Source organism: Sarcophilus harrisii, chromosome 1, assembly GCF_902635505.1.
Source record: "Sarcophilus harrisii chromosome 1, mSarHar1.11, whole genome shotgun sequence".
Taxonomy (NCBI): domain Eukaryota; kingdom Metazoa; phylum Chordata; class Mammalia; order Dasyuromorphia; family Dasyuridae; genus Sarcophilus; species Sarcophilus harrisii.
Window position 1 is genome coordinate 345991369 of NC_045426.1, and position 21061 is coordinate 346012429.

At 40.4% G+C, this 21061-nt stretch overlaps 1 protein-coding gene across 10 annotated transcripts in view; it reads left to right on the plus strand.

The window, feature by feature from the left end:
- TRAF7 (TNF receptor associated factor 7) overlaps positions 1 to 21061 on the plus strand; it is a 56423-nt gene that overhangs the window by 8781 nt on the left and 26581 nt on the right. For 2 of the 10 annotated variants that reach the window (XM_031945850.1, XM_031945852.1), the window contains exons 1-2: positions 7048 to 7456; positions 19037 to 19155. The exons of 3 other annotated variants lie outside the window; for them this stretch is intronic. In XM_031945850.1, coding sequence (XP_031801710.1) covers positions 19075 to 19155 — 81 coding nt within the window. In that variant the 5' untranslated portion in view covers positions 7048 to 7456; positions 19037 to 19074. Of the gene's footprint in view, positions 1 to 7047; positions 7457 to 19036; positions 19156 to 21061 lie in introns of those variants that run through there. 5 more of the 10 variants (XM_031945854.1, XM_031945856.1, XM_031945859.1 and 2 more) reach the window with 3 other exon arrangements.

Here is a 21061-nt window from a genome sequence, read left to right on the forward strand (position 1 = left end):
TCAATCCTTCCCTCTAAGCTCCTCCCTCCTCTTCTTTTCCCCACCCCAGTCCAGGGCTAACATTCCATGAGTTAGAGAGGCATTTGATGGGTGGGTTAGAGTGGTCATGAAAGTCTTTATGGAAGATATAAGCCTTGACTTCTCTACCATGTGGTGATCTAAGGCAATTCCAATAGACTGGGGATGAAAAATGCCAATCGCATCTAGAGAGAGAACTATGGAGACTTTGTTTTTACTTCCTTGTTGTTTTCTTTTTCCTTTTAGTCTGATATGCAACATGATAAACATGGAAATATGTTGAAAAAGGTAGCACATATTTAACCTATATCAGATTGTTTGTTGTCACAGGGAGGAGGGAAGGAGAAAATTTTAGAATATAAAGTGTTACAAAAATAAATGTTGAAAACTATCTTTACATGTATTTGGAAAAATAAAACACTATGAGACTTGAAGAACTGGTTGAATGTGGAAGGATGGAGGAGTGTGAGGTGATGGAAATGTTTTTCTTGGTGATGACCTAAATAAATGTAGTTCTCCAATTATTTCCTTAGAAGAAACATCAGAGACCAAAGGTGTTAGGTAGGGAGCTTGGAGAGAGAAGAAAAGCACACCTTTTTCTTCATACATATATGTTCTCAACAAATTACATTACTTTTACCTGTCCCCTAAACTTATTCCATCTCTGATCTCTGTTTTCATTCAGGGCATCACCCATGGCTGAAATACATTCCCTTCTCTTTGCTTGTCATAATCTTTATCTTTCAAGACTAAGGTCAGGCACCACCTTCTCTGTGAAAATTTCCACAATCTCCCCTCTCCTCCTGCTCTCCCCTCTCTCTCCTTCCACCTGTACCTCCCCATCTCTATCTCTGTCGTACATACATGCCCGCACACACATTGCTATGACTCTCTTTTCTCAAGTTCCCTTGTAGTAGTATAGTTATATGTATGTTGTATTCCACCAGTAGGATGTAGACTTCTTGAAGGCAGATACTATTTTATTTTCCCTTTTGTCTTTTTATCATTATACATTTCATGCCTTTAATAAGTTATATATAGCAAACACATAATAAATGTTTGTTGAGTTGACTTGAATCAAAAGATAGGGGGCTATATGAGAAGAGAATCAGAGGGTGGGTATTTTCTGGGGGAAGTAGGAAAAAAGCTGGAGGAGTGAAGAATAGGACTAATTGAAGAAATCTGACTCCTGTGGAATGAAAGCATCTGCTTGTAAGCATCATTAGTCAGAGGTAGCTATTAATCTTGGCTGAGGAAAGGACAAGAAACCTTTTTTCAACTAATAACACATAAGCCATGTTTGAATGGAAGGACATTCTGGTATGCATCAGTGAGCCAGCAATAAAAGAATGTTTCATGAGATCCCTGGTTGAAAGTAGATGCAGTTTAAGTAGTTTCTGTCTGGCAGCATGAATAAGATGGGACCTCTGTCTGCATCAGTTATTGCATAAAATCCCGAGAGAGATTAGCATGTGGGACAGAGGGGAAAGGTGTTGTAAAAAAGAGTTATCAGTAAAAAAAAAAAAAAAAAAAAAAAAAGGAAACATTTTAAAATATGAGGTGGATCCCTCCCAACCAGGAACAACATGTTTATCCTGTTTATCCTTTTGCTTATCTTTGTTACCTACGGCAAGTCATTTCATCCCCTTGGACCTCAATTTTCTCATCTGCAAAATATGGAGATTGTATTAGGGGGCCTCTGAGTTTCCTTTCAATTCTCTCTGAATGAAAACCTCTGGACATCGTTGCTGCATGCATCCTCTCCTGATGTACGACTAGACTATAAGCAGTGTTCTAGGGAGTCACTCCTATACTGAGAAATCTGAGAAGTATTTGTGAATACATATTTTTTATTATTTGACTTTGGACCTCAAAATTAGAGATCTACAAGGCATAGAGAAGTCTCTGTTCCAAATCAAAATGCAATGATATTTTAATGATGAATATAGGGACCCTGCCAGAGACTATAGGGACCCTCTACAGAGGTACAAAGTTTCCAGTATGAGAATTATTCAGAACCAAATATTTCCAGTGCATGTTTACTGTCAGATTTGGGTCACTTACAAATTTTTGAATGGAAATAATCAATTTGGGTTAGGTCAAGAGTCACTTTGTAATTTTATACAATATTCCCTACTTGTATCCTTTCAAAGATATACACATTCGCTCAGGATGCTTTGAAGTTTTAGTTTCCTTTGGGACTGAAAGGTTCCTTTTGATGTTTATATCTTTCTCTCCCTTCCCTCCTTTTCCCTCTCTCTTCCTTTCCCCTTCTCCCTTCCTTTTCCTTCGCTCCTTCTTCCTCCTTCCCTTTCCTTCTTTCTTTCCCCTTCCTCCTCCCCTTCTCACCCCTTCTCCTTTTCCCCTTTCCCTTCTTCATCCCCTTCTCCTCCCATTCCCCTTCTGCCTCCTCCTTCTCTTCTCACTCTCTCCCCCTCCCTCTCTCCTCTCCTTTCCTCTCTCTTATTTCTCTTTCTCTCTCTTTCTCACCTTCTCTCTTCCTCCTTTTCTTCCTCTCCATGTAGTATACATAGCTGAGTTTCACAGTCTATGCCTTGTCCATCCTTTTGCTTTAATCAAGCTTTGGGAGAGCTATTTCTGAGTACTAATCTCTTGAGACATCTCAGTAACTAGTTGGTGTGAAGTTGTTCTACATGCCCTCTGCCAAAAAACCATGGCTGATTCCGGGAAAGAAAAAAAACAGCAAGAAAAAGAGGCTTTGGAGTCTCCTTCTCTCAGTTTCCTGTTCTTTAAGAATGACTAGACAATTTCCTAGTCTGGAGAAGAATTGGTTCTAAAAGCTATTTGACCCAGATATTGCCATAGGACATTTTAGGAGTGGACAGGCAGGTTTTCTAGTATGAATTTGGGACTTTTTTTTCCTAATGGAAAGCTAATAAATATTACTTTGATCTGCATTACAAGTCAGGCATACACAATTTCTGATCAAGATACAAAAACCTCAAATCAAGTGAGGTAGACAGACCCCTTTTAAATGGCACTTTACTTTTCCTTTCAAATAAGTAAGCTCAGAGCAATTGGAAGTGAGTGTCACTTGGGAGCCTTTTCTGGTGCTGTTTCCTGATTTTGTGTTTCAAGCTGGAAACTTTGTTAATGGAAAACTAACTTCCTCTTGGGTTCTCTAAATTTATCAAAGTGGCTTCTAGATCTGGAGACAGGCCTTTCTTAAATTAAGGTAGCAGTGTTGAAAATAAAATGCCATGATGATTATTAGATTAACTGATTCTCTGAGGGTTTCTTTTTGAAGTTAGGAACTTCTGTCTAGCTTGTTGTTATATTCATTCAGTCAACAAATATTAAGTGCCTAGTATGTGCTAGGCACAGTGTTAAGTCTGGGGATTCAAAGACAAAAAGCAGTTAGGCCCTAATCTTCTAGGAGTTTGAAGTCTGTCAGAACTACTGTATACACAGATATTTGTGTACAAAATTTATACCAACTTTTTTTTTTCTCATGGTTTGGTCTGATTTTTCTTCCACAACATGACAAATATGAAAATATGTTTAGAAGAATTGTACATATTTAACCTATATCCTATTGCTTGCTATCTTAGGAAAGGGGGAAGTAAAGAAGGGAGGGAGGAAAAATTGGAACACAAAGTCTTAACAAAAATGAATGTTGAAAACTATTTTTACATGTATTTGGAAAATAAAATACTTTTGAAAATTAAGAAACACAAAAACCAAATAAAAAAATTTACACCAGATCTACAGGTATAAGTGGGGATAATGTTATTATATACATGATAATGAGAGGAGAAGGGGACCTCACTGCCTTGGAAGATCAGGAAAGATCTTGTGTAAGTGATAGTACTTGAGCTGAGCTTGGAAGGAAGTTAGGGATGAGGAGAGAATGCATTTCAGGCATGTGGGCAAGCTTGAAAAGATATGCAGATGGGAGAATGTCATATATGAGGAAAAGCAAGAAAAAATTTGGGTAAACAGTAGAGAATACATGAAGGGAAATAACATAAAATTAGAAATATTAATATAATACATATAAAGTCAGAAAGGCTTGGGGCAGGTTGTGAAAAGCTTTTTATGTCAGAGAGAAGAGTTTACATTTGATCCTAGAGATATGGGGGCACCCCTGGAATTTGAAGGGGAAGGCAATACAATGAAGCCTGTGCTTCAGGAATGTCATCTTGGCAGCTCTATGTGGAGGATGGATTGGAGAGGGGAGTACATTGTCTCTGGGGGACAGACTATCCTTGGGCCAACACAATTGGAGCCATAGCAGAGGCAGATCATTTTTTAGGCATAAATTTGCAGCAGAAGGAGTGCACTGGATTGGTCAGTTAAGCATTTATTAAATACTTCTTGTGTACCAGGCACTTTGCTAAATATAGGGGATGTAAAGAAAAGCAAAAATAATTCTGGCTTCAAGAAACTCACATTCTAAAGAAGGAAAGTCCACATAAATAACTAAATACTTACAAGCCCCACCAAGTAGATGGAAGGTAATCGTAATCTTAGAAGAGAAGGCACTAGTAGTTGGGGAACCGGAAAGGCCTCCTGTGAAAGGTGGGTTGTGAGCTGATACTTGAAAGAAATAAGGGAAAGTAGGAGGCTGAGGTTAAGGAGAGAATATTTCAGTCATGGTGACAGTCGGCACAGAAGGCAAGGATCCTGGAGGAGTGCCACATGCAAGGAACAGCAAGGATGCCAGTGTATCTATATGGGAGAGGAATAAAGTAGAAGACTAGCCAAGGCCAAGCAGCAAAGAGCATTTAGTGACTCTGGAGGCAAGAGAGACCACTGGAGCTTACCAAGTGTGTATATGTGAAATGGGGGGATAGGGAGAGCATTGGGTGACATGTCAGATCTGTTCTCAAGAAAAATTACTCTGAATGGAGCTCAGTGGAGGATGGGCAAAGATGAGACAGGAAGAACAATTGGAGAAGACTCTTGAAATAGTCCAAGAGAGAGGTGATGAGAACTTGAATTAAGATTAGTAGAGAAAAGAGAGAAAGGAACATGTGAGAGATGTTGTGAGGGTAGAAATGACAAGATTTGGCAAAAGATTGGATATGTGGAGTGAGTGAGTAAGGAGTTGAGGGTAACAGCAGAATTATAGTTCTTGGTGAGTAGGTGGCAATAATCTTACCAATAATGGGAAAGTTTGGAAGACAGAGGATGAGAGGAAAGAATGTTTTAAATGATGAGTTTGAGAGGCCTACAGGATATCTAAGTTTGATATATTCAAAAAGCTGTTGATGTGGACCTAGGAATCGCCTACAGAGGAGATGATAATTAAATCCATGGGAAGTGATCAGATCTCTTGTGAAAAGATATAGAAGCAAGAGGGAAAAGAAATGAGGCCAGAGTCCCAGGGGATAATCCTAAGGAGAAGGTGATCCACAGTGGCAGGTACTGTAAGAAGATGAGGAAGTATGAGGATTGGGAAAAGGCCATTTGATATGTTAGTTATGAGATTATTGATAACTTTTGAGAGAACAGTTTCTTTTGAATGATGAAACCAGAAGCCAGATTGCTGAGGTCTTGAAGAAAATGAGCGAAGAGGAAGTAAAGGTAGAAAGACTTGGATTCCAGTTCCGGCTCTGCCTGAAGTCAATTTCTTATACTCTGAGCCTTAGAGAGTCTCATCTATAACATGAAAATAATCCCAATGCTCTCAACGGCACAAGGCTATTGTAGAACTCTGATGAAATATGTGTCAAAGAACTTTGTAACTCAAGTATAATATAAATCATGGGATTATAGATTCATAATGATATCAGTAATGATGATGATGATAATTTATATAATATAGCACTTTCTATATGTCGGGCACAATGCTGACCCTTTACAAATATGATCTCAGAACAATCCAACATGGTGGATGTTTTATTTAGTCCTATTTTACAGTTGAGGAAACTGGAGCAAATAGAGAGTAAGTGACTTGCCTGAGATCAGTGGCTAAGGCCAGATTTGAACTCAGGTCCTCCTGACTGCAGGGTACTTTCTCCACTCTAGGTTTTCTTTACTTCCCTGCCTAGACACCTTCATTAGATCAGATTACATTAGATTAAAGCTCCAAGGGACATCCTAGCCCATCTAGTACAGGACTTTTTTAACCTGAGATCTATAGATATATTTTAGAAGCTCTTGTCAACTTGGATAGGGAAAAAAATTAGATCTTTATTTCAAAATAGTTGATTCTCTTTATAATGCTGTATATTTTGTTTTGTGCTTTTAAAATCTCAGGACTTCACTACACTGCCAGAGGGGTCCAGGACACAAAAAGTGAAGAACCCTGATTTAATATAACCACTAAATTGTACAGATGAGGAAGTAAAACTGTTGTTATTTAGAGTCACCTAGGTAGGGTAGTCACCAAGCCCTCCCACCAAAAACAGTCCTTGCCCTGAGCTGTGCTGTGCTGTATAGTCTCCCCACATGATTCATTTGCATTCAGCCATAAAAGTTTGGGGTCACTGTGATCTCAATACTTTGGACTGTGTCCTGTCTGTCTGGACAAGAAGTAGTGCAGTATAGTGGAGAACTTTTAGAATCAGAAGTTTCCAGGCCCAAACTCTGCCATTTAGCATTTCTGGGCTCCTGGCAAGTTACACTTCTCTCTGGTTCTCAGGTTTTTCATTGTAAAACGAGAGAGATTGAACTGGATCTGAGGTGTCAAATAGAAATATCCCTGCTGGGGCATTGTAACTTTAAAAATCATAAATGAATATTTTCTGGGGTACATTGTAATTTTTTTTGTTTATTTTTGTTAAACATTTTCCAATTACTTTTTAATTCAGTTCCTGAGATTGACATCCCTTTAAATGAGATGATTTCTTCTAAAGTCCCTTCCAGGTTTAAAATTAGGATTCTCTGACCAAGCTTTGAGACTGTGTTAAGAGAGAACATCTGTATAACTGGAGGAGAGAAATCATGGATTGCAAAATCAAATCCTGTTTGTGCTCAGTTTTTTTAAAAGCTTGAAATCTCTAATTCAAAATACTAAAAAAAAAAAAAAACAAAAAAACAACCTGTTTGCTTAGTTGGGGAAATTGCTCCTCATTTCACAAGTTATTTGAATCTAGCTGGTGCCTTTCCATTGACGATTCTATGTGACTGAACATGTGAACAGAAACCTTTTCTACCTTTCCCTCATCTTCTCACCTCCCCTGGAAAGCCAAGGACCTTTAAGATGAATCTGTTCCTGCTAATGAAGATGATGGGGGACAGTTTGTCTTCTAAAATCATTTGGTTTGGGACAAACTCAACCCAGCTGCAGCAGGAGTTGTGATTGGCCGAGATCTGGGGTTTTCCAGGGTGATTTGCATATTGTCCAGTTCTCTGCATGCCTTTCTGTTTACATCACTTTGGAGAGACACATAGAGGCACCCACGCAGATTGAACAAGAGACATTTTGAAAGAGGATGAGTGTACAGGACCAGCAAGAATTTCTTAGGAGGTAAAGTGTTTGTCTTTTCTTCTAGGTTTGGGGGTAACAGTTGGGTATATTTCAGCAGAGATGCTGATGCTGCCACTCCCCTCCCCACCATCATTATGAGTTGTCTTAATTTCTGATGAAATTGGCATTTTGTACTTTTCCTCTAGCAAACTGTGGTTTCTTGTAGCATATGGATATTAAAATTCAGGTTGCTTTTTAATCAGTAAACTCATACTGACCTAGCAACTTAACTATTTTCGGTTCTGTGGCTAAAGTGTTAGCCTAGGCTGAAGGGGATTTTGAAATGAAGTTAATTTCCAGTCTAACTCTGTATCTCTCAGGGAACACTTCACTTTATGTTTCTGTAATGTGACTGCTATTTTGCAAGTACTGTTGGCTAATTTGCTGCTAACTTGTTTTCCCAGTGAAATCTTGCTTTAGACATTTCTATACTTCCTTATTTCTTTGCTCTGGACTTTGGACCTCTGGCTGAACAGCCATCAAGACTACAGCTTAACCCAAACCTGTTCAGATATTCTGCTGTTTGTCTTCATCTCCCAGGATATAAAATAGTAGCTGCAAGTCGTTGTGTCCTGTTTGAAATCCTTGTCAAAAGCAAGCTTGTGAGAACCTTTGAGTTTTGGCTTTTCTTTTGCGTGGAAGAAGTAGATACCTATTTTGTACTTGGTGGAGGGGAAAGTGCGTCTTAAACCTGGCAGTTTTCCCTGTGTAAAGAGCTTCTCGATCTGCCCTAGAAGCAAAACTGTAGTTTTTGTGTTAGTGCCAGCTGAGGTGTCCTAGTTAAAGCCTTGCAGTCCAGGGTTTCGAGGCACAGCTAGCGGAGAACAGAAGGGAGACCCTGAGGGCTGTCCTAGTTTTGTTTTGTGTGTGAACCAGACAGCACACAAGTGAGGAATTGAAGTCACATGTTTTCCTGAACAGAGACTGCTATTGATTGTCCTCCAGGTTCTAGAAGCTGACTGGCCTTTTGACCCTTGCGATCTTGCCTTTTGAGCACCTTTTCCTTCCCCTAATAGATTTTTGGAGACTCCACAGGCTGCCAGGAATAATGCTTAATGCTTCATCTCCCATACTGAGGGCCCCATAGAATTTTTGCTGTGCTACCAAGAGCCTGCAGCCTTCTCAGAGCTTATGTGGTGTGGTTTGGGTTCAGCCTGAAGACTAGAATCAGAATTCCTAGCACTGGAAGGTCCCATAAAAATCATCCAGTCTAACCTTCCCATTTTGTAGGTGGAGAAACTAAGATTCAGACAGAGTTAATGATCTAAAAATCCCAGTTATGTGAGAACTGGAACCCAGGGCTGCGTTTCTTCTATTCCACCAACTTGGGGATAAAGTAATACTTTATGTTGGAATTGGTCATGCAACTATGTAGCCATTCGAGTTGAATGTGAAGGTTTTTATCTTTCCTACTAGCCTTAGGAATGAACAGTACAGGGAGTGGGGTGTGGGGTGGGGAGGTGTACATCATTGAGTTGGAGCCCTGCCTCAGGTTTCTTCTCTTTCCAGAATATTTGAAAAGGCTGCAGGCAAGCCCCATGTACACTGCCTTTGTTCTGGGTGACTCTTCCCCCTGGTGAGCACTCATTCTCCTGCTAGCCCCTCTGCCTGAATGGCATTATGCCATTCCAATTATCTGTGAGGAGCTATAACACTTAATGCTCATTCCATTCCCTGCCCCCTTTGAGAATGTGGATAGTTTGTATGTATAGGTCTGTTTGGGAATGTTTCTGTTTTAATACTTTTATTTTCCCCTGTTAAATGTAAAACAATTTCTTATATTTGTTTTTAAAACTTTTGAGTTTCAGATTCTCTCCCATCCTCCCTCACCCCCACTGAGAAGTCACGTGTGAAGTTATACAAAACATTTCTATAAAAGTCAAGTTGTGAAAGGAAACATAGATTTCCCCCTCCCCTCAAAAAAAAAAAAAAAAAACTCAAGAAAAATAAGTAAAAAAAAAAGCATGTTTCCATCTGTATTCAGCCACAGTCACTTCTTTCTCTGGGTATCGATAGGATTTGGGGATGTTTCAACCAATTATTTAGTTACTGTTTCCTGGATGCAGGGTATTGATCTCAGGTACAGGCACAGGCTTTGGAGTCAGAGGATCTAAGTTCAAGTTCTTGGCAAGTCACTTACATGCTCTAGGATCTGGAAATCAAGAGTACTATACTATGTGGCCTATGGGGTGTCTTCCAGCTGAAGATCTATGATCTGTGTGACCTTATAGAAAAGCAAATATTTGGACTCTGCCTTCACAGAGCTGCCAAATTAATTAGGGAAATGATACATAGGGAAGGTCACCTAATATTTTCAGGTGAGATATGTATGGCGAATACCAAATGAATAGAAGAGACTGTAAGCCATTTGTTCAGAAGAGGGAGAGATCATTATGAGCCTAGAAGGCTTCCTAGAGAAAGCACCTTATAAGCTATAAAATCTATATAAAAGAGTGGTGTGTAGATCTTTATTATGGAAATCATAGGTCCCTAAGAATGTCGCTTTCACCTTCATACCTTCAAATTAAGGTCTGGAGCAATAAGGAACTTTGGATAATTAGCTCATGATCCTGGCAAACATCAACTGTCTCACTTTAGTTTTTCTGTTGAAAGTGAGAGGCTGAAAGGTGAGTGATAAATGGTATTGATTGGAAAGGGGAGGAAGAGCAAGCTTTCCAAAGGGAATTCTCTGAGCACAGGGGCAGACAGGAATATTCTAGATAAATTTAGGAAACAATCAAGAGACCAATCTGGATGGAATAGAGTTTTATGTTGCTATATTCATGCTAATATTATTGATTTGATCTCATTCAGCTCTAAACTAGAATTCAAGAGATGTGGGGTCTGAGTCCCAGTTTTATTGTATACTTTGGACTGGGCACTTTCAGAGGCTCAGTTTTTTACTTATAAAATGAAAATGGTAACCTCTGCCCTGCCCACCTCACAGGGGAATTGTGAGCATCAAATGACACAGCAGGAAAGCACTTTATGAGCTATAAAGTCTGTGTAAAGAGGGAGCGGTGGTGGTTTTGTATAGATCTTTATTATGGAGACCATAGGCCCCTGATGATGTTGTCTTCACCTTCATACTTTCAAATTAAGATCCGAAGAATAAGGAACTTTGGGTAATTAGCTGATAATTAGCCCACTAGCAAATTGGCTCACTTTAGTTTTCCTGTTGAAACTAATAGGCTAAAAGGTGACCACATTAAATCCCAATTGGTAATAGTTAGGATTTAATATGGTCACCTTTCAGTCTCTTATTTATTATAAACTTTCTTCCCCACACTGAATCACATCCATTTCTGGAACATGTGTAATTTCTGCCTTCCAGGAATTCTTGTCAAAATAAATGAAAAGTGCGTGCGCGTGCACACACACACACACACACACATACATATACACACTCACAAAAGAATTTGAAAATTCAGCCCATGATACAGTAACATCTTCCTTAAGACACAAAACCATATGCTGTATCAGAGCCCGCTATGTTAGTATATAGCATTGGGAACCATAGAATAATCAGGACTGGTAAATAAGTTGGAGATCATGTAATCTGATCCTCTCTTTTTACTCATGAGGAAACTAAAAACAAGGACTTGGCCAAAATTGTACAATGAGTTAGTGAAGAGAGCACTGGATTAAGTAAGAATAAACATTCTTATTTAAAGACCTGAATCTGATTCCCAATACTCTTTTGTCAATAAATATTTCTCTTTTAACTATGTACACTTGGGAAACAAAGACAGTTGTTTTTCCCTTTGAGACATTTATTTTCCATGTTGAAATGACCAATCAGCTTAGGTTTTAGAGTGCCCAAGAAGAACCAGATGGCTATGGTTGCTTAGCTTGGGCTCTGGGACAAGGGCTCTATACCCGGAAAGGGTCCCATCTGAGAAGGAAGCAGTGTTAGAAGGCAGATATGTGGTAGGGGTGAGGGGGGTCAGACAGAATCTGCTACAAAAGCTATTTAGTCCAAGACATTCTTATCCCTTAATAGTTGATGTCTGAAGGGAACAATACTTTTCACTGCCATTGGTTTATGGAATTGTCAAGCTTTTTCCTCTCTAATCCCAGGCAGGAATTGCTACTCGTCTCCTTGCCAGGCTAATGGCCTCTACCTCTCACCCCACTGCTACTACCATCACCTACTAACTTGAGAAAAATTCCAGCACCTAGGTTATCTTCTACTTTTAGATTTAGTGCTGTGGTTCCAGTTATAACACTACTCCCATCCCTCCTCTATCCTCCCATTAGCTTCTTTTCTCCTGTGGCCTTTAGAAAGCAAGCTGTTCTGTTACTGAAAGGACCAAGGCACCCTGGCCTGAGCACAAGATAGGCTGAACTACTATTAATGATTATCAAATTTGTTGTTATCAAAAAAGCTTCCCTGGGTCTAGTGGCCTTGTTTCTTCTAGTCAGACAAAATATGAAGCTGGTGAGAGAAGTCTCTAAGGAGAATGGATGGCCCTAGACATAGCCTGGAAAATGCATAAGAGCATTGGGGACTCTGAAAAGTCTGTTAATAATAATGAGGATGAGAGAATTTAGGGCTTGACATATATTATCTCATTCTGTCTTCATAACTCTGTGAAATAGGTATTGTTATTTCCATTTTACAGATGAGGAAACTGAGATTGAAAGCATTTAAGTGATTTGCCAGAGGTCACATAATTGCATATAAATTAAGTTGGTATTTGAACTCAGGTCCCTGACTCCCAAGTCTTCTCTCCATTAGTCCTAGGATCTCCTTGGTCATCCCAGCTTGACTAAATGATTAAAGGAACTCTTCTAGAAAGGCCCTATATACAGACTTGATGTTTTCTCCCTTCTGCTTCCCTTTTCTCTCTTTTGGCAGATTGGCCTAGGATTACCTGGCTTCAAAGCCAGCTATACCACACTGTCTTTGTATTCCCCAATAACAGCACAAATAAATACTCTTAGCTATTTCAAGGAGATTTACCATAAGATACCTTACAAGGGGTCTACTTTGGGGGAGAAGGCAGAATAATATTTACAAAACTTCTCATGGCTAATTCTGACCCTTAGTACCAAAGACAAAACATATGGTTTGTTCTCCTTAGTTCCTTCCTGCCTTTTTCTTAACCTGGACCTTTATGGAAACTCATTTCTAATTTTACTGCTATGGAATTGGCAGAGCAAGGGAAACCTTCTGGAATCTAGTTGTTCAACCTTCCCTATGGCGTGGCAACTTAGAATCTAGAAGACACATCCTTCTATAGCCCAATGCTCTCACCATTAGCTCTTAAAATGAGGAGTTTGAATCAAGCAAGAAGATCCCACAACCCTGTGATCTGTGAATGTTTTGAAAGGGAAGAACCAGACAAAAGAATCAGTTTGTAGAATCTGTTTCAAGGTACATAGTGCAATGGATAGACTGCCAGTCTGGACTCACTCATCTTCCTGAGTTCCTGGACAATTCACTTAACTCTGTTTACTTCAGTTTCCTTATCTGTAAAAGGAGCTGGAGAAGGGAATGGCAAACCATTCTAGTAGCTTTGCCATGAAAATCCCAAATGGTATCACAAAGAGCAGGACACAACTCAACCACCAGTAAGAACAGAGTTGAAGCAAGGGGGACAAGGGGGAAAGTAGTTTAACTCATTGACTATGGCCTGGGGTGACCTATTAGGCTCACTCAGCACTCTAAGCTTAAAAAAAAAAAAAAAAAAAAAAAATGTTTTTCAAGCCCCTTGGCTCTCAGTCTAGTGACACCTTGAAGATTCATCTCAATGTTCTGACCCTATCAGACTCTACTCTTCCCTGTGTCTCAACTCAATTCTTGCTGAAGATGCTCTAAGCTGGATTGGCTGTCTGCTTTTTCCTTTTGACAGACTTTAAAGAATTACAGAACTCTAAAGAGACTTTATCATCAAATTCAAACCCTTCATTTTCCAGAGAAGTAGAATCTCTTACCCAAATTAGCAAGTAGTCATCAAGTCCAAAACTTGCCCCAACACCATTATGACCTCTTCCATCTGTACACTGTAGTTTTAGCCCTTTGGACCAAGCCTATGTCAAGAGTCCTCTAATCCTGATCATCCATGCCTTTACAATGTGTCTGCTCATCCCAAATTAGCTTATTTTCCAGCTTTCAACCTGTGTTCTTAAATAAATTCCTAATTCCCCAATATTGGTCAAATTAAGTTCATAGATATACTTTCAGTCCAGTAGGGATTTTTCCCTTTCCCAGATATCTTATGCCACCTCAGAGGTGTAAGACTCTCATGTGGGCCTCTGGATCCTGATGGCAACAGCAATATGTCATTGTAATACAGAACTACACAACATTATGCAGAATCATAAACATATTATCTCTGTCCCTCACCTTCCTCAGTAATTTGACTAAAGTCATGTCACTACAGATTATTGTCAGTGCTAAAAAATTCAGATCTCTCTGGTATAGAAATTTATTTTACAAGAAAAGATAATGATAAATGTTGGAAGAGATTTAGGAAAACTGGGACACTAATGCATTGTTGGCGGAGCTGTAAAATGATCCAACCATTCTGGAGAGCAATTTCCCAAAGGACTACAAAACTGGGCATACCCTTTGACCCAGCAGTTTCATTACTGGGTCTGTATTCCCAGGAAATCATAAGGAGGGAGAAGTTCCCACATGTGCAAAAATGTTTGTAGCAGCTCTTTTTGTGGTAGCAAAGAATTGGAAAATGAATAGCTGCCCATCAGTTGGGGAATGGCTGAACAAGTTGTGTTATATGAAGGTAATGGGATATTATTGTTCTCTAAAAAATACGAACGAGCTGATGTTAGAAAGGCATGAAAAGATTTATATGAACTGATGCTGAGGGAAACAAGCAGAACCAGGAATAATATATTGTACACAATAACAGCAAGAATGTGCAATGATAAAACTGTGAAAGACTTGGTTCTTCTCAGTGGTTCAGTGATCCAAAGCAATCCCAATAGACTTTGAACAGAAAGATATGCATCCAGAAGAAGAACTAAGGAGACTGAATGTAAATCAGCACAGACTATGTTCACTTCTTTTTTCTGTTTTTTTATCTCTCCCATGGTTTTCCCCCTTTGCTCTGATTTTTCTCTCCCAACATGATTCATAAAGCAATGTATATTAAAAATAAATTTTTAAAAGATGTTTATTCTGTAATAAGTCAAATGACTTATTTAAAAGCAAAAATTTGAGTGAATGTTAACACAGAGGGCACAATTTTTAAGTGAGGGACGTGTTTAAGGTTTAAGTTCCCAACTCTTACTTGGAACACACAGATCCCTTCTAGCGTATGTTTGGATTTTTAGCCACTGTACATGGAAATAAGGCAAGAAGATCCAAGGGTGTTCAAGAGCAGCAATGCCCTGGGTTGTTTCTTGTTGTTTATTTAAAACAAATAGCCCTCATCCTGGCTTTTTTTTTTTTGAAACCTAGATGTAAAGGGCAGAACTTTGGAGAAATATACTTGAAAGAAGTATACTTGAAACAAAGTGTTAACTTAGTGGAATTGATGAGACAATGGTAATCTAATTTCCATACACTTAGTACTTAGCATGGTGATGTAATAGTTCTACAATTGATGTAATTGTAATAGGGTATTTAAACTGAGGACAAAGTCAGCCACAGACATTCTATTTTTGATCATCCTTGTGGTGGCTCTCCTGTCCCCTGCACTATGGGGAAGACTAGTTGAGACTGGCAGACTGTCAGACTGCTGGAAGAGACTGGGTCAGACTATGACAGAAAGCTAGCCTGGACATTACACCTAGACTAATTTTTTCTCAGGGCCTTGTGGTCTGGTGTCTTGGGCTGATTATATAATAATGAGAGCTCACATTTATAAAGGTTTGCAAAGTATTTTAGATGCATTGTCCTATTTGATCCTCAGAGCAATTCTGTGAAGTAGATACTTCAGGTTTAATTAGCCCTATTTTATGATGAGAAAGCTGAGGCTCAGGGAGTGCTTCAGGATCACAGAAGCTACTATCAGAAGCAAAATTCAAACTCAGGCCTGCTGTCCTCTCTGTGTCTGTTGCTGTCCCTTTTATACCAAACATAGCTTACACATGTTGGACTCAGAAACAGCAGGGCCCTTCAAAATTCCCTAGTAGAGTCAGAAGAATGAAAGGGCAGCATCCTGCAGTGTAGAGTGCATGAGGTGCTGGCCCTACCTAGATCTGTTGGTAAGGGTGGGGATTTGACCTTGAGCCAGAAATCCCAGCTAATGAAATAAATGTTTAATTTAATTCAACATACCATTATTAAGCACTTCCTTTAAGTACAGGCCCTGTACCCCTTGGGTTTAAGGTGAATAAGTGAAAAGGCATTTATTAAACATTTGCTATATTCCAGATAAGTGTTGAGGATACACATACTTTTATTTAGAGATAGGTCTTGCCATCAAAGAGCTTGCATTCTGATAGAGGGAGACAACACACGTAGGGAAGTGGTGATTAGGAGAATTTTGTTCTGGGAAAGTGGTGGGCAGGTGGTAAAATGGCCTAGGCGAAGGACTGAATGGGATGTGAAGCTAGAGAGCATGGTCTGGTACATAGGCCAACCTTAGATAGTGGGCTAAGTGAATTACTTGTATACATTCAGTCACAATCAGCTGAGTTGGGCATTAGGACAGAAGATTAATCAGTCATGATATTTACCACAGATTATATACTAACATCAGAAAATATGTGCTATTAGAACTCTGCAAAAATGGAATGGTCTGTGAGGGGAGTGGATTCCTTTTTTTCTGGAGGGTTTGAGATGTTTGAAACAAAAGCCAGATGATGTTGATTACATTATAGAGAAGATTCTTAGTCAAGCATGGAACTCCATGGCCTCCAAAGCTCCTTTCAACTATCAGGTTCTATGATAATAAATGCATAGATTTAAACAATTATTAGAATGGTAGAATGGCACCTGTATAGACATAGTTAACAATGGCAGACCATAAAGACCTCTGGATGTTGAACTCAGAAGATCTGAGTTTCTATTCAAGCCCAGCCACCAATAATTGGCTGTGTGACTTAGGGCAAATCATTTCACGTCTTTGAATCTGTTTCTTCAGGTGTCAAATGGGAATATTAATACTAGCTGTAATTACCTCGCAAGGAAAGTAAAGAGAATGTTCTGTAAGTTAGAAAGTACTACATAGAAATGTGGCATTACTAGTTATTGTTACTAAGTGAGGGAGAATCCTATTGAATAGGATCACACCCTATTTGCATTGTACTTCACTGTGAATTTTTGATTGTTATTTTAAAATTATTAACAGTATTCTTAATGTGTTGTTTTTTAAGGCATTGGCCTACATTGGGCAATATTTTTTTCTTCTCTTTGCTGTCTTTGCTCTTGGATGGGCCCCAAGCAACGGAGCAACATTCATCCTTGGCTCCTGAGCTTAGGCCTCACACGTGGCCCCAGGAGAGGGAAAACAGTCAGTGCCTTGCCCAAACAGCTCAGCCATGTCTTAGTGTGGTCTCTGAGCCAGACCTGGGGAACCCAGTCCCCTTTCCAAAGCTTTCTAACCCAAACTTCTGTAGAATCTTACCCTCTCATCTGTGTGGTCCTGAATCTTATTTTTTTTCTCAGCCTCAAAAAACACAGCCACAGAATTGCTTCATCCAGCAATCTGAGCAATCCTGGGTGGGTTGGATGGAGAGAATGTGAAGCTTGCTGCCTCAGTGGTCCCTAGTACTTGTTCTTGATATAACTTGTCTGCATGGCGGGGGGGGAACCCCCTTCAATTCCTTAAATCACCTCCAGTACACAGTTGATGGCTATTCTTTCTGTTCCTGCTGGTTTCAACTTGTAATAACTTTGACAGTTGAGGATTGATGGAGGAGATAAGATTGGGCCTAAAGTAGCTGCCTCTTTCTGCCAGATTTCAATCACTACCCAGAGCAAAGAGATGGACAAAGGCTAAGGGATTTGGAGTATGGCGGGAGAATGGAATTATAAAGATAGAGGAAAGAAAATCTGGCAACACAGTCAAGTCTGTTTTCACTTCTGCCTGCATCTGTGACTTCTCTCATTTTCTTTTAGTTCTCTGCCCTGAGGCAGACCAGACTCCTTGTTCTCCTCAGTCATCTCCTCCTTTGTCTTTTTTCTGAGAACACCCAGCACCAGAAATGAGATCCTATTATCTGTAGGGATAACTAGATTGTCTTTCTTCTGTTCCTTAAAATTTCTCCTGTGGGCCAATTTCTTCCAGTCAGTAGACCAGGCCTCTGGGGCAGACAGGAGCCCAGTCTGACCCTTGGTAAGGAGGAGGTAGGCCCTGGAGCAAAGTCTAAAGCCAAGCAGATGCAGGGAGTGGTGATTGCTCTGCCTCCTCCTGACTGGTTTCTCTTTCACATGTTCTCAATCTCCTTGCACACACCCTGTCTCCTGCAAACCCAAGGCTATTTGACCCTTAGCATCTGTTTCCATTTTTAATGCAGGCACCCATTAATAATCCTAATATTGTAATTTTACATGCTTGATAGCTAGAATGCAGTGACTTGGAAATGAAGAGCCCTGAATTCTAGTCTTGTGTCTGCCTTTAACTGGGTTAAGTTATTTTACTGATCTGGGCATCTCACAGGGGCAAGCTAGTAATCCCTGGCCTACATACCTCAGAGGGGTGTTACGAGACCCAAATAAGAAAGTGAAATGGAAAGCATTCGTGACCTAGAAGGTTCCATCCATGTGTGTGTGGGTATAACTTCTGTGAACCAGGCACTGGGCTAGATGTTGGGATACTAGGAAAGCCACAACAGTCTCTGTTTTCTAAGAGCTCACATTCTATTGGAGAAAACACTATGTAAATAACTAAGTACATACAAGATGACTGTTTAGGTCACCATTGGAAATGACATAGCCCGTTGTATGACTCTTAAGAAAGCTGTTTAAACTGTTTAAACTTCTCTGAGCCTCAGCATGGCTGGTAAATGGTAGAGATGGGACTAGAATACTTATTTCCTGATTCCAAATTTAGTGGAGTTTTTTATGTTACACTGTGTCATGTCACACCAGGGACTCCGTTCATATTCCTGTGGGATTCTACAGCATCTGCCTTCAGGGTTTATCCTAGAGGGTAAGGTCACTGGCCTTTTAAAATCAATGACAAGGGGCAGGTCCTTGGGCTTAGCTTAGAGAAAAGTGCCATCTGCCGAATGTGGAATTGCTATTGTGGGCATCAAGAGGGAAGTGTCCCTACCCACCCTGAACATATGATTCTTCTTTCCTCCTCCACACCTCCTCCTTCCCCTACCCCCCCAGTATGCTGCCTGCTGAGAGTCTGTATTCAGGGAAAAGGGAAGGAAGTGGCTTAATCCTGGGTCTCAGACAGCAGAATGAGGTTCAGGAAGTGAGGTCTTTGGAATGGGATTGGCTGTCTGAGGGTGATGGGAAAGGGGAAGGCCTTTAGCTTGATCTGAGTTGAGGCTAAATCCCACCTGACCTCACCCAGGTTCTCTCAGGCACTCAACACTGTATCTGCTCAGTCTTCTTTTGAAGGGGGCATTGGATTGGTGACATAATAGCTAAAACTTAGGAGTCTTCTTGTGTTCTTTAAAGAAACTTTGCTTTTTCTCCCCTCCCCACAGAGAAAGCTGCCCGTGGATACTAAATGCTGCCCTAGATTATGAGCTCAAGCAAGAGTGCACGATATAATCGTTTCTCTGGTGGCCCAGCAAACCTCCCTCCCTCGGACAGCACAAACGGGGTAAGGGTGAGAGCAGACACTCCTGTGAGTTGCTCCCCAAGCCCGGATCAGGGGGTAGCCTGGGACCCCATCCCATTCTGTTTTGCCTTTTGGAGGCTCAGAGAGAAGTATCCTTTCTAGGCAGGAGGGAGAACCACCTGTCCCTGAAGGAACCAACTTCTTTGTCCCTGTACACCCATTCCCACTTCATTACTATGGCCTGTCATAGGTGAGGGGCCCCCATTAGAACAAGCAGCCAGTTCTGGAACCAAGAAGATCATGTTAATGCAAATCACTGACCAGATATAGGAAAAAGAGCCAGGAAAGGAGAGAGCTAGCTGCCTGGACAGTATTCGGTATTTTCAGAAGGTCTTACAGATACTTGGGTGAGAATAGTTAAGTCTTTCTGAGTGTTGTTAGCCACAGGTATAGGTGATACAGAAAACAATGCTTCCCAAAGGAAACTGACCACAGATCACTGCAGGCTTGAATATTCACAGAACCCATAAATCTTCCTGGGAGATCTAGATGTAATACTGCTGGGATGAATAGGGCTCTGGAGAATTTTGAGACAAAGTAGAAGGAATTAAATTCACTTTTCTATCGAAAAATTTCCATGCACAAAATTTTGGATACATTTTCAATTTGACAATCTGTTAGAGCAGAAAATGGTACTAGGCTAAAATTTTCATGGAATCCCCCAATTCATGTTGGTGGAACAAACAACCTAAGCAGGGTTTTATGAAACACTGTTTTGGAAATGCTGATGCAGAGGATGGACGACCTCTTATTTTTACACACTCTGACCAGCCTCTCCCCTGTTTTGGGCAACAGTAGCTAGACTTTTGATTCTGAACCCACCAAAGCCATCATTGTCTGTCTTGGCTCCTAGGATCCCCCACAGTGAATCCTAGCCCAAGAGCTATTGACCATCCCAATGTCTTAGAGACCCTCATCTTAGAGAATTTGGCAGGTTTGCCTGTCAATTTAGTCCTGGCTGAGGCCAACAGCCTGAACTCACAGTGGGGAACATTACTGTGATTTGGGGCATGACAAGGACTCCTTGCCTGTCCTTAGTCTGTGATAGCCTACCTCTTCTACAGAACTGTGTGAAGAGAAAAAAGGGTTTGATCACAGTGATAATGAAACTGAATTAGTAGACAGATTCCATATATGGGGTGTTCCTTTGGGCCTTCTTTAGAAGAAGTCAGAGCCCCACAGACATTTTGGGGCTTCCCTGGAACAGAGGCTCAGAACTGAAGGCCCTGCATGAGATTTCCCCGTGGTGCTCCATTTCTTATAAAGGAAGCTTACATTGAAGGGTCTCTGAGGCCGCTGCTCTGGGATCTTGGGGCTTATGTCTGATTCTGGCATCTTCTCTCTTTGGTAAAATAGAAAATAGACTGACAATACACAATATTGGTGGGGGCTGGGAGTATGGAGTGTTTTCTAAAATTATGCTGGTTAGGTGATTGATTAATTGCCATCTGAGTTTTACAAATTAGTGTACCTTACTTCTCTACTCATTTTACTGGACAGAGAAATGTATTTGTCTTAAAGCATTGGACACACAGTGCCTAGTCCTGTAAGAAGTCCTTAGAAAGCTGCAGAAAGCACTGGGCTTGGAATCAATAAGGCCTCCATTCAAATCGGGCCTCAGACACTTACGAACTGGGCACTTACTCTGGGCATGTCATTTAGTCTCTGCCTGACTCAATTTCCTCACCTGTAAAATAGGGGTAATAGTAGCATCCATCTCCCTGAGTGGCTGTGAGGATCAACTGAGATGACATTTGTAAAATGCTTGATGAAACTTAAAGCACTATATAAATGGTTACAGTTGTTAGACCTCTTATTTATTTATTTAATTTTGGGGGGCACAAGGTGTTAAGGTTAAGTGACTTGCCCAGGGTCACACAGCTAGTGT